This window comes from Psittacula echo (assembly GCF_963264785.1).
Source record: "Psittacula echo genome assembly, chromosome: 8".
In the NCBI taxonomy this organism is placed as follows: domain Eukaryota; kingdom Metazoa; phylum Chordata; class Aves; order Psittaciformes; family Psittacidae; genus Psittacula; species Psittacula echo.
In genome coordinates, this window is record NC_137744.1 from 13,790,148 (window position 1) to 13,808,093 (window position 17,946).

Genomic DNA, 17,946 nt, shown 5'->3' on the forward strand with positions numbered 1-17,946 from the left:
ACACTATGGATGCAGATTTATTTAGATGTAATTAGCAAAAAAAGCACCTGAAATTATTTATATTTTCTATTTATAATAGATTAACTCTTTGGATATTTTCCTAACTATATTAAGAATACATTTGTTAACCTTAACATCCATAGGAAAGATTATATTTACAGACAAAAACTTGATGCTGAAAGAGCAAGAAAAGAAGGTGCCTGATCCTGTGCCCTTATATACATGGGTAGTGCCTTTAAATCAATTCACACGAGTGTGGGTCCCGTGTCTGAATAAAAGTTACAGGTTCAGGTCAGTAATACTTTATGCATACCTGATTTTGACAAACTACTATTTAAACTATTTTTACAAGTACATTCTACAGTAACTGTGTCTACGGGCTCAGGTATTCAGTCCTGAGAGAAACACGAAGTCTGTCCCCTGCATTTGTAAAATCTACTAGATGGGGCACATGTCTAGAAGTATCTACTTTGGCAGCTCTACAGTGCATTAGACAACTAGCACAGGATACGATCCCCTCAAGTGTCTCAATCTGCATTAGGCTCTATCAGGATCAGAAGCTCTTTCACCGATTGTAAGATCCAGACAAGGGAGTTTTAGTGAAAGAGTAAGACCTCACTTTAAATTTGAAACAAGGCAAAACCCAATTCAATATAGATTCCAATCTGCCACCCAAATCGTGTTTTTATATTGACCATAGATGTTGCTGTGCGAAAAAGAAAAAGACTTCTGTTCAAGCTAACTTCGTTACATCATCTGTGAAAATGAAACCGTATACTTTTCAGAGTACAGGAGCTTCTTATATTGACTACATTCTTCATTAAAGATTTCTCCTAACACTGCAAATACAGTCTTGGTTTGCAACATATTTTAGAAGACAAACTAAACATGTTTGCAGTACTTTGATGTGAAAATGGAATTCTTTCCAAACTGAAAGAATATGAATTTTGATAAGTTAATAATGAAAAAATTTCTGTAGGTAAGAAGTGCAAATTAATGTATGATACCTCCAAGCATTTTACACTGCTACCTACAAGGAGTTTCAAAGCGTCGTTCATTTTGATGTGATTCACCAGTTGAATAGCACATTTTGACCAAGAGTCATAAAATATATTTGACTGCTGCCTCCTGACTGCACAGATGCAAAGAACACCTTGAGAGAGGAAAAAAAAAAAAGGAGATATGTTACTGCCAGCTTACATTTATGGCTACAAATATTCTCATACAGGAAATGTGAGAGAATGCCACAGCCCCAAATTAAAGGATATACATATATATCACAGTTCAATTTTAATCCCATGAGAAACTTTTTAAAGTGAAACTGTGCTTGCAGTACAACTGGGATATATATTTTGGTATATTTCTTTTTCCTATTTGGAAAGACACATGAGAACATTAACAAGTAATTAAACAGTTTGGGGGGCCCAGTTTTCTAAATTTGTCAGTGGGATCAGGCAGGTTTCACAGAACATTTAACAAGAACTGCTATATGCAAAAAATCCTACTTGATAATTCATACTCCAGTGCCTGCAGCGTCTCAAATATTAGAGCACTGGGGCTTTTTTAACATGATGGCTGCTCTGTATTACCTGTAATTTCAGTTGCTCAGGAGAGGCAGTCCTGTAGTTGGGCATTATCAGGGCTGGCTGAGAGCTTTCCCCACTGCCCCTGATGTGCTGGAGTTAGTCATGTCTGTAGTTGTTACCACCTCTGATACCAGTTAAGGGTGGGTGGAACAGGAGTTACAACAGAGCTGGATGGTGTGAAAATGTAGAATATCCATAGTGAGTGTTTTCTTTTTGTTGGGGGGGATGTGGGGGGGGTGTCAGTGATTACATTTGCTTTGAATGGAGAAGTTGCACCAAGGTAGGAAATAACCAATGTAATAACAAAGTTACAAAAATTAAATGGCCTTAGTGTCATAGTTGATTATTACTCCTTTTTCGCTAAAGCACCACACTGTAGTTATCTCTGTACCTTGTCATTTCTTTCACATAAAAACTTCAGTTTCTGTGCTTTCTTGTGCATAAATACTCCTTCCAGATTTCCGGTTTCCACAGAGCGTAGTTCAATCGCCTTCTCTCCCCAGCCCATGACCTGATTAGATTGAAGGTAAGCTAAAACAAACAAACAACAAAAAGAGTAAAAAGAACTGATACTGTTCAACAGCTGACACACTGATTCTTGCCTCATGCATGCTAACATGGATCTGAAGCATTTCTCTTCAGTAACAATATGCTCTGAATTACTTAAGTTTACATAAAAAGCCTTGGGAACAGTAAGTAAATTTCAGTTTGTCATCTCAGACTTATTTTGGACTCTAGACATAACTCTTAAGTATGCTACTATTGTATATTTTACATCAGGCAAGTTTGGAAGAAACCTCTGAAGAGCATCTTGTTTAAGCCCCACCCACAAAGGAGGGCCAAATTAGACAGGGTTACTTGGGACCTTGCCCAGACATGTTCTGGCATGTTTCATAGCTGCTCAGAGCCCTGCTGCAATCCATCACTACTTTCAAAGTTAAAAAATTTTGCCTAACACATAATTTGCATTGTTTTGGTGCAACTTGTGCCCATTTTTATCTCTCATCGTTTCAAGTACATGCTCAAGAAAAGTCTTGACTCAGAATTTTCTATAACCTCTCATTAGGAAGTTTGGTTTGTATTTACTATGGAGTTCAGTTTAGTCTGAAACCTGAATTCTTCTGAATCTGAGAATCTGAATTCTGAATCTGAGGCATGATTAATTTGGTGTCCCTAGCTACTGTCTTCCCATCACTAGTTACGAGCAACATCTTCAAAACCGAAAGATACTCCAGCACTGTGGAAGCTTACTCTGTAACTCTTTTAAATCTGGAAATTAGATGAAAAATTGGAATAGTGATGGAGTTAACACCACAGATTCCAAATTGGCCACAGTTTCAATGAAAGCCCTCGAATTAGTGCATGGGCTTCTAGGGTAAACACACATTACTTATGCCCTGTTGATAGTCAATGCTCAGAAATGGTTCTTCTTGCTCCACTATGAACTGTCTCTTATCAGTCTGAGAATTCTGGCGCACTGAAATGATGTAGAGGGAATGTGTGCATTTAACTGTTTTTTTGCTTCAATGGACAGTGCTTGCCTGCCCCACATTATTAGTGTGAGCAATGTCTCAAAATCTTCCATTTAGGTTTTTGTCTAAAAATTAAACTTTCAGTACACACTGATAAAGGAAGCAACAGCCCTTAGAAGCCTACTTTAGAACAACAGCAGAAAATAAAGTCAATATGCCTGAGTGATTGTGCATCCTTCTTCTAGATGTTGTTGATTTAGTATTAAATTGGAACCCTTGCTTTGTAATTCTTATCATAACAAGTGTATGAGAATTGTACCTTCTTGGAAATGTGTGGTTTGGCTACAATATTATATTTTATGTCCCTCAAAGTCTGTAAATTTCCCCTAAATCTGTTTAGTATACTTTCGTTTCAGTTATTAATGCCACTAGAGCTGAGAGCAACAGTTTTTTTTCCAGTATCTCAGTTATGTGGAAAGAGGAAGAAACCATCCTGTTTGAAAAGCAGAACAGTGAGCAACTGAGTGGTAAGTGGGAGACAAGAAGGGGAGGGCGTATTTTCTAAAAACCTCTTTTCTTTATGCTTCAGTTCCTAGGCTGTATAACAGGACACTGCTGCTCTAGGCTGCAAGAAAGACTGTCATGAACATTCCTGAACACAGCAGCATGACGAGCACTAGGGCAGCACCCACACTGCAGTTAGTGTCTACGAAGGTAGGCCCAGACCACACGAAGTGAAAAAGATAAAAATGATACAGTTCTCAAGACACTTGCTGGTTTGTGTTACAACTGACACCACATTAACTTTTTCAGACTTTGCTTTTGAACACACCAGAGGCAAGGACACTATGGTTCTGGGGGCTGGGACAGCGAGGCAGGTGTGTATATATAAACAGCATGAAAACATTCTATAGCTACACTGTGGAGTATATAGGTCATACAGGTCCAGCAACAAAGACTTATCTACTTATAAGTCTCCTTATTTTTTCCACTGTGTGAAATCTGCACTCAAGTTGTCGATGTGCTATGTCTGTATCAGCTGTTTTCATGCCTTTGGCAGATTTCACCTTGATAGCATCCTTGCAGCTCTCAGAAACAGCTTAATTAGGCTCTGTTGCAACCTCTAGGTCATCCACGATAGAAAGCCTGGATCCATAACTCCAGTTCTCCCAGCAGTATTACAATAGGAACATAATAAAATAGATACACCAAGTTTGGCCACTGATGTTCTGCTGGCCAGCCGATATACTGAGAACTTGTCAAATGACACTGGCAAATTTCAGGTGAAATACAAGCAACATAAAAACTTATTCTTGTAGCTGAATCAAAAGGTTCTTTCTCAAATTACATCTGTGGAATAACTTGCCGATAAAAGGCCCCATTATACCATTTGTAGGGTTATCAGTTATGAGAATATATCTATACATGGAAATTAATTTGGAGGACAGGAGGCTGTGAATTCAAAGGTCAGTATTGAGTCTTGATAATTTTCCCATGTGGGAGCACTTACAAGTGTTTCATGTGAAATGAAAGCAGATTAGATACTCAGAATAAAGTTGGCTTATTCTGGAACAAAAGTTCCTATTTTATGAGCAACTTAAGAAGTACATATTTTGAGTCCATTTTCCACCTCAACAAGCTTTAGTTAAAAACATCCTATGCTTCCAGCTGGCAACATATAAGGGTGTTTACCTTGCATGCAATACAAGATTGTACTAGTTTCCAGCAACCCTAGACTTTAGACAGCTACTCTGGTCCTTTGGACAGTAGCTCAGCAGGAAAGGCATATACTGACTCAGACAGATTTGCCAATACTGCTTAATATAGTGGAACAAAGTTACTCAGAGTTGCTTGAAGCTCCCCTGCTTCACCCAGATTATTCCATATCTTAAAAGACCTACACTTGTGCATGAGCTGTAGTTTTTGTTACACCATTTACACCAGCATTACTCCTTGAACATCAAAGAACATATGCCATAAAGTTCGTATAGCAAAGTGAGCTCAAAATTAGTTTCTTAATATTGTGAAAGCATTAGCAACACTCGGAACTTGGAGTGAGACTTGGCATTTCCTGTTTATGCTGTGTATTAACATTAAGTTGAGTAGAGTCTACATACAAGGAAGTTGCTGCTTCAAGGGGAAATGGTTGAGGGAGATAGGAAAGGCAAAAGAAATTACTGAGCCATACTGGATCGGTTAACTTCTATGAAGTGTCACTGACATGACCTAATGATCTTGATCTTGCAACAGCAGCCTGAATAAGGCAAGTGCACTTGGTACCACAGAATATGGGTACTACTACAATATCACTTCCCTTCTTAACCTTTCTTTTCTTTTTTAAACTGTTTCCCTTCAAAAGTCCCTTTTCTGATCTCGTGCTAAATTCAGCTCACTGCCCTAAGTAGTTATTCCCAATTGACTGATCTCTGCATGAGAGCAGAATCAGGTCAGCTTTTAGCAAAATATCATAAAATTGGGGATTTCCTGATTAGTGTTACAGAAATAGGGCAGGAAAGGACCATAATACACCTTTTCTGCCATCTGGGCCATATCAGCATTACTTCTCACAGTTGTTTCTCTAACCTGACCTTAAAGACCTCTAGTGGAGTCTTGGGTGACATGGTTTGGTGTGGGGTGGCCCTGCCCGTGAGGGGGGTTGGCACTGGGTGATCTTGAGGTCCTTTCCAACCCTAACTATTCTATGATTCTATGATGGAGACTCCAAAAATTCCCCAGGCAAGTGATTGCAGATAAACCAAGAAGTTCAGAATGAAAAAACGGCGCATGAGTTGAAAGATCCTGACCCACTTCTGCATGTCCAAGTTGTTCTTTGATACCACGCTCCATTTCACAGGGTAAGAGTGCATGCTGCTTTACCAAATTCTTTTTTGGAGAGTCAGAATGCACGCAGGTGAGATTCAATGCAAAGAAAGCTACTGAATTATGCTTTTGTATACATATTTGAGAAAATTGCTTTGGGCAGGTATGCAGGTGGGCATGAACATACAAAGGAGAGTATCCAGTGGTGACTTTGCTGACAGTAAAACAAACATCTTAAAATTAAGAGCACACACTTATACAGAACCCCTCCTTTGGCTCTTCAGTCAAAACCAGTATGCTCTATGACATCATGACTTTTATTGGTTCCCTGCTTTATGGAAGGGAGACATAAATGTTGAGGACTACGAATGGAAATAACTCACAGAGATACCAACCGTGTCCTGGGATATAGCAAAGCTTGTTCCCACTGAAACCCAGCCTTGAGGTCTCCAGTGATGCTGCTGATCACTTATTAGGGACTGATTAACTACTTGTGTATGCTTGTGACTGTTGCCCATGCTTTAAAACTTACTGTCTCCAAAGTTAAGCAATTTGGGTTAGGAAAACAGAGGAAAGAGTCGGTAACTTCTCTTGTGCAATTCTGTTCTACTGTTATGTTACCTGGATGGAGGTGGCTATTTTTTTTCTTCCAGTCACAGCTGTGGAGAACTTTTACTAAATAAGAGAGGCTAGAGAGTCAAAGTCAAGAAGGAAAAAACCTAAGGCTGAATAAAGTCACAAATGGACAAATTAAGAAATTGGCCAGGGAAACCAGATGTTCTCCTGCTGTATGTTTTGGTTAAATTGCACTGGACAAAGGGCAGATACATACAGCTCTCCAACCACCCCAAGTTAGTAGGAGTAAATTTATGTCTAAACCTTGGGGTTTTTTTTTTCCTAAACATGTATGTTTCTATGCATCTCTGTTCAAAGCTTCTCTGCTCCCAGTTTTTGCTCACTCCTTTGCAATTATTCCAGTAGAACCAATAACCCAACCCAGAAATGTATCTGCTTCAAGAGCTGGTGATAGAGCACTGAGGCAGTAATTCAACCACCTTTTGATAATGCTGCCTGTTTTTCTACATAACATCCTTTTTGCTTCTAATGCATACATGACAAAAGAAATAAGGTCTTTGATCCTTGCTGTTTCCCCACTCTTGGAATATCCACTTTTGTGCCAACCCTCTAAGACTACACACTGTAAATAATTCATTATTCACACAAAAGGCCAAAAGTGCTCTCAAATCTTATTTACTTAATACTTCTTAAATCCTTTTTTAATCTTGTTTTATAGAAAGAAACTACTACAGCTATATTTGTATTTAACCCTACATATGTGAAATATCTTTCAAATTAAACATAGATAGAGTACTCTGACAATTGTAATTTCCCACAGGATCTTAGTTTCCTCTCTCCAATTTCTTATTAACAGATCGGTTACAGAGGTCTCAACTTAAAAACTATGAGAGTGAGCTATATTTAGATTCTGTGCCCTAAACCCATCAATTATAATACAAACTATTTTTTATTTTATTATTCTCACCAACTACAAAAGTTTTTTATCAAAATAATTGTTTAAAGAAATCAAGAAACAAGCAAAGGATGACTACAGAGCACCCTGAGGTCAACACAAAATCTTTCTATCTCGACACAGAGGGAAAAGTTTGAGGTAAGGTCACACAGACTTTAGAAGGTCTGAAATGAGCCTGGAAGTTCCAGGAAAACCAGATCTCTTATGAAACTTTCAAGTTCCCCTAAGTTTGGCCATACACATAACATAGTTATTCAGTCTTCTCTCAGAATAGTTAATGCTTTTGTCTGGAGCCAAGAATTTCAGAGGATCAAGAAAATTAGTGGGAAGCAATAATAAAATAGTTAACAGAGATCTTTGTTTAAAGTTTGAGTTGTGTGTTGAATTACAGGTTGGGTTAATTTGTTTTTAATGGAAGTATAATTCCAATCTGAAGTCAAACTAATCTTGTACCACAAAGATCAATAATTTTTGTTCCAAAGAAATCAATTTCTGAGATACCAGAAGCGCTGCAGCAGGAACGCAAGGGTTCTCAAACTAACATACTGGAAAATGTTCAAATGACAACTGAGAGGGGCTGTTTGGAGACTGCCTTGCTCCAGCTGTGAAATCTGCAGAAGTATAAGGAATGAGAGAAACAGATGGGTGAAGAGAGACACTAGATAAAACCTACAGTCTTGCTTTCTGAATACTGGGAGAAGTGCAAAGTTCTGTGTAGCCAACTCTAACACTACCATCCAAAACATGTCATCTAACTGACCTTCTGCTTCCTCAACAGGCATTTCATTACACCTATCCTCTCCCTTGATGGGCACTACCTTCCCATCTGGTGGTGCCCAGTACAGAGAAAATCTAAATTGTTCACGTAGACAATACTCCTAACTCTTATATGGTAAAATTCACCAGACAGGGGTGCCACCCTCAGAATCATCTTCTCCATCCTCTTCCTTTTTAACTGCCTTAAATTACTGTAACAAAAAGCTTAGGCAACTACTATGATTCATACTGATAGTTTTCCATGCAAATGATTATCATAGTGGTGTGCTGAAGAACAGGAGAAACAGCTGCATGAGCATGTAAAAAGGCAATGTCCAAATGTCATTCCTTCTATTAAGATGTAATCAACCTTGGGAAATTGGGAATATCATGCCTAGCTAGATGTACACTGAAGGATGTTTTAAATTAATTAACTGGCACAAAATATCAGCTGGTCCAAAGTGGTGAAGCTTTATTCACTTCAATGTCAGCTGGTTATGTGCAAGGAAATTTGTACTGAAGTTAAGGCAGTGTGATTTCCACGCTACAAGAATGCTTTACAAACCTGTCATCTTTGTGGGCTTAATGATTCAGTACTTTCGGCAACATTAGGAAGGACTTAAACTCTCTCTGGTCACTTCTGAACCATTCCTGCAAACTCGTCTCTAGATTAATTGAAAAAGCTTTGAGATCAGTCAGTGCCCACTGACACAAACAGAAAATTTCCACAGTCATAGATCTATGCAACCCTTCTTGCAATAACAACATCCCTTCTAAAGCAGGGTGTAAGAAAGCCCACACTAACTCCTAACAGTGACTCTTTGGGACATAGCATATAGTAAGCTTGCTACTTTTAGTAGCAAGGAAGCCATGTCCCATAACGACAGGCTTCTCAAAAGCTTCCATCTCCTTCAAATAGCATTTGTCAGGGCAGCTTCCAGTTATCAGAAGTCTTCGTACCCTGGCTAATTGCTTTTTGATTACTGATTGTTTCTTATGGTGTTTCTAACATTAATTCAGAGGGGATGTAACATTTCAACATATCAAAGACCACTAGATACTCCTATGAAAAATGGAGAATTGACTTGATACATTTTAATTATGCCCCATAGCTGTGAATATGGGCTGAAAATTGGTGATAGAATCATTCAGTGAAGAGAAAGGAACACTACATAATTAGCTTGTAAACTTATACCTGTTTTTTGACATAGTAGCAGTTTTGTTGCTGAATTTTATTGAAACAGTGCAGAAAAATTGCAATTTGTGTTCAAGAGGTGGGCTTCTTGCCCTCAGTACTGCTGAAAACCCTCTATAAATGTCAAACCTGGCATTTACTCAAGGGTGTTACTCTCCTGATTTTAATGGACTTTTCCTAAAGCAGCCAGAAGCCAGAGGAGAAAGGTGAATGTCCTCTATTTTTCAGTTTCTGCCAGGCTAATAATATGCTTTTGTACAACCTAAGTGTCTTGGGTTTTCTTTGTTTGTCAGGATGTTTGTTTTAAGATGCAGAAGAACAGAGGCAAGCCAGAAAAGAAATTAAAAGCAACAAATAATAAAAACAAAACTCTGCTTTTGTTGTTCTTTGTTTTCCCCACACTGTTAACTTGAAGCCCTCTGGGGGAGGTGAAACAAACAGCTGTCTTGGCTGCAATACAATCAGAATCTCCTCCTACAAAGCCAACTGCAAGCATGGAGAGATTGAAAATCTATTAGAAATACCTGGGCTGGCAGCACTGTGAATTTAAAGTCATAAAATTAAGGGTCCATTTGGCAGCAGTTACAGACCTTTTCACTAACCTCTCTACAGTTGCGAATTTTTATGTAAAATGCTAGAGGTGATGAACAATCAAAGTAGGAATTGAGAGCATCTCTTTCCCCTCTGTAATGAACATAATTATCTCTGTGAAAACTGGTGCTAAGCTGTAAAGTTTGGCTATATAGTTAAGGTATGAGGCAATAAACAGGGTGAAAGGAATAGACTGATCCAAATATGAAGACTCTATTGCAATCATTGGCTATCTTTGCACAAATGTATATAGATCTGTTTACATATTCAGTTTGCTTAGAAGTTGCTTTATGTGCCACACAACCACTTTCATATGGATACAGACCTCACAAAGAAGTCAGGCTTCATGCAGCAGAATCTTACATTTAATAAAGTGCTATTTTTATACATACCTACAGATGCTGGCATTTCTCCCCACTGTAAAACAGTCTCCTTTGTGAAATGCCCGTATATATCAATGTAGATGCCTTCATCTTCGTAGGTGAGTAAAAGCTCCATTCCGCTGGTATTTGGGAGGATGATAATGGCATGTGGGCGAATAGTCCCCTGGATCTGGAATCATATTTTACTATGATTTGTATCAGAAAATGGACTACAATTTTAGTGACTACATCAATCTGACTACCTTGGCAGAGCAATATGAAGAGCTAGCTCATGGCTCATGGAAAGTGAAAGAAATGCCTGTGTTCAGAAAGGCTGTACAGTTTGCTAGCTAGCCCCTGAAACAGGCTTTCTCCCCGCCTCCCCCCTTTGAACATGACAGTAGGCTTGCAGACAAATCAACCTTCAGTATTTCACTTTATATTTACCAGTATGAACTGGTTCAAGAAGCCATGGAGCCACTGAGACACAATAATATTTACTTTAGTCATTTAGAAGACACTTGTGTTATATAAATAGAAAAAAGTGAAGTAAATTTGTATTCACAGTTACTTCAGAAGATGGAGGAAGGACAAAAGCTTCCACATTGCAGGAAACTGGTGCTTTCACTTTCCATGATAATTCCTTATCCCCACTCACACGCTAAAACTGTAAATGTCACAATGTTTACAGTGAGTTGAAAAGCTACCTGGACCTTTCAATTACAAGCCACTCTCTGTCCTTCCCTTCCCGTATCCTTCACTAAAACCAGTTCCCCATTTAAATGCTGTTCAGCATATGTTTTCTGCATGCCACAAGAACAGTGCATTTCACTCACACAGATTATTTTAACAGCTGTTCAATACACTAGAATCTCTCCCAGAAGCCAACATGTCTCAAGTGAAAAAAAAACCCCAAACAGTTCCAAGCATACAACCATGAAGGTGGGCTTTTATGAAAGCATTTTTGAAAGAAAAAGAGGACAGCCTTAAAAAACATTAACAAAGCATTTCCGTGTTTAAAGCACTACTCAAACAGGATGTTAGCTAGTAAATGAAACCACTACAATTCTTATTTTTATAGGAAGCGTATGACTGGAGTTTTACATCATTCTCACAAGCCAGCAACACACAGATCTTCTCTTCAAGCACATACATTAACGCACACTGTGAGGGCACAATGAACAGGAAAAGAAGCACTGAAGCTGTACTTGCCAAACTGAATACACTCAGGCCAACCACTTGACTCCGTGCCTCCGCAACAACTATCCGTAACACTAGAACGGGGATCCAGAGTCGCAGAGCAATTTTAATGCGTTGCCTTGGTACTTGCATGAGCGATCGGAGCAGGTAAGAGATGAAGAAAGAGGTGGGGAACCAGGAAAAGAGGCTACCAGGAAGAGTATCTCAAGTCAGCCTGTTAAAGTCTGGTCTGTTGCCACCACAAAGCTCCTTGAGAGAATTATCCAATTCTAGCAGATGCTCTTTAAAATAATAAAATACCAAAAAAGACAGAGCCACTGTAGCAGCAGATTTATTTCAGGTCTAAGACTCTAAAGGGAAAAAAATATTTTTAGCACATCCCAACTTTTGGTTGAAGAGCACACATAAATGGAGTCAGCCTTAAATGTGCCCCACATCTTCAGGACAGTCACCTGGGAAATCTCTCCGATCAGGTTATAATTATATTTGCAGCCTGTTGAAAAACTAAAGCTTCTCAGAAGGTTCACTTTTTTTTTGCCTTTATCTTGGGCAATTATGCTAATGATCTTTTTGACAAGTCATTATTCACCTTGCTTAGCAACCAGCTTCCAAGGATGTATGCAGGCACCACGCTTAGATTTATAAACTGATATGAATTTGTCATAGTTGCGCAGTTAACAAAGCAACTAATTATCAGATTAAATAAACCGTCCTACAAAACAAATATTAAGTCCTTTAAAAATCCCCACAGAAACAAACAGTACAGGCTTTGAGCAGGTGATTCAATGCTTTGTCCTCGCAAACTAGGAAGTTACCTGTTAATCAAGAGAATTTTATAAATTTATAAACAAACTTACACAAAATTTGTAGAATTTATAAATAAACAGCCATCCTCAAGCACCGTGTCCATCAGAAACACAGGTCTGACACGATCTGAAGGCTGTCACCTGTCAGGGCAGCAGAGTGATCAAGTGCCTTGCACGGGAGGCGTGGGCTCTCATTTGGTTTGAAAATGTGGGGTTGAGAATAGAGAAAAAGCAGTTAAAAAATAGAAAGGATTCAAGGCACAGGCTGCAACAATGGATCTGGGTGAGATTTCTTCAGACCTCCTGAGCGTGACTTCGGGCACATTGCCTTGGGATGCAAGGACCATGGCACCAGGATGCACCAACCCTCTGTCCCTGTGGAGCTCTGTTGACTTCAGGGAGGTTTCCAAGTGTGCGCATAAGTTCCCTTGCCAGGAGCCTACCGTCAGACTGGAGCCATGGGAACCTGCTCTCTCTCTAGACCTAAGCCCCCAGGTTTCTCTGGCTTTTTTACTCACACTTTGAAATGAACTATCTAGAATAGCTAGAAAATAAGCAGGCAAACAAACAGAAAAAGATTAAAACCACAGCACAGAGTTCATATTGGGCAGCCCCATGCCAGTCAGTCATTTCTGCAGGGGAATTAATCTGCAATTATCTGAGTATAAGCAGGAATTTAGTGGTCACCATCACTTCAGTGAACAGATGCACAATGCAAGATATACACATCAACCTGAAATTAACATCTTCATGCCAACTTTTTGACAACCTTATGAGGAAATCCTGTGGAATATGTAAAAATTATTCTGAATTTAAGGACTGATTTCATAGGCAAGTGAACAGCAAGATCAGCAAATTTAGTCTGGAAGTTGGGTTTCTGCAAAGTCATCACTGAAGGGCAAATTACATTTTGTGCACAGAGCCTGGATCCATAATCATGTGAAACAAAACACAACTTTGCTCCATGGTAAAGAAATTAGAATTATTCATGGGTGCACGTGTATACCTGGCTCCTCTACCCACTCGTACCTGGTGCAAGGGTAAATATGCTTGCAGTGGATCAAGGTTAAAATATGTTTCACCCATCTTTGGAATGAAGGCCAAATTTCAACTCAGTTTGAATTCAGTGATAATTTCATCAGCTTGCTGGCATGACAGGAAAGCACACTATCAGATTGTAAAAGTCACCTAAATTTATGTAGATATTATTGTGTCTTTGATTACTTATGTCCTAAATTTCCATGATAAATCAATTAAAAATAGTACCGTCCATACAACAGGCTTTCTGACATTAAACCATTAAAACTGATATTCTAGATGTGATAAAAGCCTTTTAACAGAACTTCAGTGTTATAAAAGTATGTGAAAAGTGGTTTTCTATTAGCTGGCACATGACATTTATTCTCTTACCCTCCCTGTCTTTTGAAATACAGCACAACTCTTAACCTGATCATCATCAATACACAGCCCGAAGAACAGAGGCATTTATGTAACGTTTTGGAGTATCTTACGTGTGTTGGAAGGTACAGGTCATACACAGATCCAGAGTCCACATCAATAGCATGAAATCCTACTAGTGAGCCATATATGACTTTTAATCTTTGTCCATTTTCAACGGTCAGGTCAACTGACAGTGGTTTGTGATGAAGTGAGGTAAAGGACTGGAAAAAGAAAAATACACTGTGTAACACAATAAAGCTGTTGGTTTACAGATCTGCATACATGATCTTATGAACTTTCAAAACTCAAAGGTTAGCTATTTTTGTTAAACAGTATGTTAAATTTAAGGAGGTAAGTAGCCATCGTCTACTGTGTTGCAGGGACTGCTGAATAATTCCCTTGGATTTTAAAACCCACCAGATTCTAGAAGTGGACTAAGCAAAACTCAGGCTGAGTACCATTCATGTTCAATTTCATCCTTCTTTGAGGGAAATTGGCGTCAATTTTGTGAATTCAAATGTACGTTTTGGCACAGTGCTGAAACAAGTTGTTCACATCTAACAGAATTGTGACTGTGACAGTTTTATGCCTGCCACCTCCCATGCATGTCAAATGAGCTACGTTTTCTTTAAAAGAATACTCATGTTATCTTTAACTAGAAATAACTTACACAAAGCAACAAAAAACCAAAGCAAAGAGTAGATGAGAGACACTGAGAGACAGTGCTCCATCTGAACCAGAGCGCAATTTCACTTACCTTAAAAGCCATGAATTTGTGATAAGGCTTTGGAGCCCAAGCATAAACCTCCACTGAGTTTTTCAAAGCAATTACAAGGAACTTGATTCTCTCATATTTTACTGTAATATAAGAAGAACAATTCCTTAGATACCAGACAGACACTTGAATCAAAGACCACCTCATCACATGATATAATTTTAAGGGACTACTTGTAGAGGCAGACATTATCCAGCAAGAGAGACTAATGGATTCTGGACATCAACGTTTAATACCACCAGTGACAATACTTTGACTGAAAACCTATAGTTCATTTATTCTTAGTAAAGCCAAATGACTGTTGACGACATTTACGTACTGTTTTGCATAAGATTTATGACAAAAATCCTGAGTTATTTTACAAGTGTGAAAAAAAGGTCTTGACCCTGCCCCTAAACCAACCTACTTTATTTTTAAGTGAGAACATGCACCAACATTGCTGGTTGTGAACAAGCTACTTTTGGAGGAATGGAGGTTGTTGGCTGAATAATTCAGTTACACTCTGCAGGATGAATTTTCATTTCACTGTTTGTGGGGGGGGTTAAATCCCCATGTGCTAGTGTGGGTGAAGGACCCTCATGTTTGAGAGGTGAGTAAGCATTTAAGAGATGAGTAATTTCCCTAAGTTGATTAAGGTCACATTGGCCAATTGAGAATAAATGAAGAATCATGCACTGAAAATTAAGGCCACTCCGTACAATGTGTTTTCTTCCTCTGCCAGAGACAAGCATTTGCTTTGGAAACAGAACGCATTCATCCTTCATTTTATATTCATTTTGCTTGGCAGGGATTTTTAAAACAAGCAGGTGTTACATTACTGAAATAAAGTTCAGTCTTGGTGGGAGGAGCCCTTTCCGCTTACAAAAGGAGCAGTTCTACTTGCCAAGCACATAGCAGGGCATGAAGAGTGGATAAGGATGGACACTGCTCAGAAAATCTCACAGACAGAGAAAGAAAAACAAAACTGCACTCCACCAAAACGCAGAGCAGAACATCCTCCTGTTCTCTTCTACCTGGACAAATGGCTGTAAAACCAAAAGTCAAGATACAAGAAGCTTCACCAGGAGAAAACCAGCAGCAGCTGTTTGTCAAAGCAGTAAGACTGACTTGTCATATGTAAACACAGAAGTTCCTACCAAATGTTTGCCTGATTTTAACATAACTTTTACTTGTTTTTAAAAAACCACACCAAAACCAAAGAAAAGCAACTGAACTGCAAGATGCAGGTGCTTAACAATGCACATCTGTTTCTTATTCTTTCTTGGATTTAACCCTTGTCACTTTTAGAGCTGTGAAATAGAAAGGCAGAAAGATGTCAAGCAAGAGAGAGCCAGTGACCTTGCTGCCTCCTGCACTCCTGTGTATCATTTCTCTTACTTAACTTTGGAAAGAGCCACCTTCACATACCATCCTTCACCAACACAAATCTTGCCCTGTAGATCACATGCCCTCACGCAGTTAAATGACAAGAACTATCACAATACTGACATTCATTTCCACGAATGAACAGCCCAAAAGCCAAATAAAAGCAAAATGATTTTTGAATTGCTGTGGTACCATTTCTAGTGTGTAAGTTTAAACAAAGGTATACTTCAGTCTTTCATGATCTAGAAACAGGGATGAACTGTAGTGCATCCAATCTGATCTACTGATGGACATCCTACAAATAAGATTTACTAGCATTTTAATAGTCCAGTTTCTTAGCAGCTACTCAGGGCCAGGAAGGAAGCTGAATAGCATGGAGGTGGAAAGCATCAATCTAAATAAAACCTTAAGTAGCTACAGAACTGTTAAACCACTGACTGAGCAACAGACCCAGGCTGGCACTCTCTTTTTCCAGCTATCACAGGGAATACCCATAACTGCTGCATGAAGAGATGGTACCTGAAATGACAGGAGCAAAGCATCTATCAAGTAAATCAAGGAGGTTTGAAAGAACTCAGAGATCTTGAAACAGAGCTGAATTAAAATGCTGGTGTCGAAAGATACAAAAGAATGGTAAAGCAGCTCTCCAAGGTAAAAACAGAGTCCTTACCGACTTTGTAGTGCACGCAGCCCTCCAAGTCACCCACAGACACCCAGCCTTGCCGCTTCTCCACCTCTGGATCATTGCGCAGAATTTTATTTCTCAGCCATGATAAGTAATACACCCTCAGCTTATTCTTCTTCCCTGAAAAAAACCCACCTGCTTTAACTCACTGAAATACAAACTCTCCCACACTTACAGAAAAAGGCAGAGTTTTGAGACCTTGAGTACAGCGGTTCTTTGGGCCTCACCAATATGAGAGAAGTGTGCAGCAGCAGAGAGGAAAAGCCCTGTGGGATGGTGACACACAGGAAGGAACTGGGACACGAGCAGTCCTGTGGCATTTGGCACCTTAAGACTCAAGCTTCATGCAAGACTTTCATACCCAAGTAAAATTCTTCCCTCAGGCCAAAGAACAGGTCTATAGAGATACATGTTTTATCAGTAATAATGACACTAATATCTGGCATTTATTCTTTGACATGAAGGAAGGAACACAGTTATGGCCTACAATGGCCATTTTGAATGAATTACTCACTTAGTTCTAATTAACTGGCAATATTCATTACAAGTAGCTGTTTCCTTTTGTATGCCTTTCCAGGTGAGAATTACTTTGTCATCTTTCATCTCAGTCTTTCCGCCACTTTAGTTCATCAGTACATATGGTCAACAGCAGCCTGGGATCACGGGTTAGTCTAAAGAGAAGGACTGTGTCATATAATCAACTGGGCCTGGCAATATTGGACAAATAGCTCTCACCATTGCCTACCACAATGAGTGTGGATTGAAGACAAGGAGCTGCCATTCCTTGCTGGACCTACATCTCTGCCCTTGTTATGGACTGTGTCCTTCAAGGCCACTGTCATCCATGGGAAATAAGAGTCTCGGTACCTTGCAGGGCAGAATCCAAGCTGTTTGTCAGCAGAGGCTGCAGATGCTACTTTATTTAATGTTTTCACTGTGCTTTTCATAGATGCTTTCACAATGTAGATAACTTCCATGTTACTGCTCATACACCTTGTTGAACATCGTATTTGAAAAATCATGGCAGTCAGGTGAAGTTCCTGACAACTAGAAAAAGGGAAAGATAACCCCCATTTTCAAGAAGGGGAAAATGGATGACCCGGGGAATTACAGACCAGTCAGTCTCACCTCTGTGCCTGGCAAAATCTTGGAGCAGATTCTCCTGGAAGGCATGCTAAGGCACATGAAAAACAAGGAGGTGGTTGGTGACAGCCAGCATGGCTTCACTAAGGGGAAATCCTGTTCTGTGATGGGGCTACGCAACTGAGGGACAGAGGTAGAGCAGTTGACGTCATCTACCTGGACTTGTGCAAAGCATTTGACGCTGTCCCACACGACATCCTTGTCTCTAAATTGGAGACA

At 39.3% G+C, this 17,946-nt stretch overlaps 1 protein-coding gene across 1 annotated transcript in view; it reads right to left on the reverse strand.

Moving 5' to 3' along the window:
• Positions 1-209: 209 nt before the first annotated feature.
• The window catches only part of NRK (Nik related kinase), a 142,786-nt gene continuing 125,049 nt past the window's right edge, over positions 210-17,946 (reverse strand). The window contains exons 26-31 of the mRNA XM_080624538.1: positions 16,570-16,704; positions 14,517-14,617; positions 13,831-13,980; positions 10,344-10,503; positions 1,978-2,117; positions 210-1,153 (exon numbers count right to left, since the gene is read on the reverse strand). Of these exons, the coding sequence (XP_080480664.1) occupies positions 1,070-1,153; positions 1,978-2,117; positions 10,344-10,503; positions 13,831-13,980; positions 14,517-14,617; positions 16,570-16,704 (770 nt within the window). The 3' untranslated portion in view covers positions 210-1,069. The remainder of the gene's footprint in view (positions 1,154-1,977; positions 2,118-10,343; positions 10,504-13,830; positions 13,981-14,516; positions 14,618-16,569; positions 16,705-17,946) is intronic.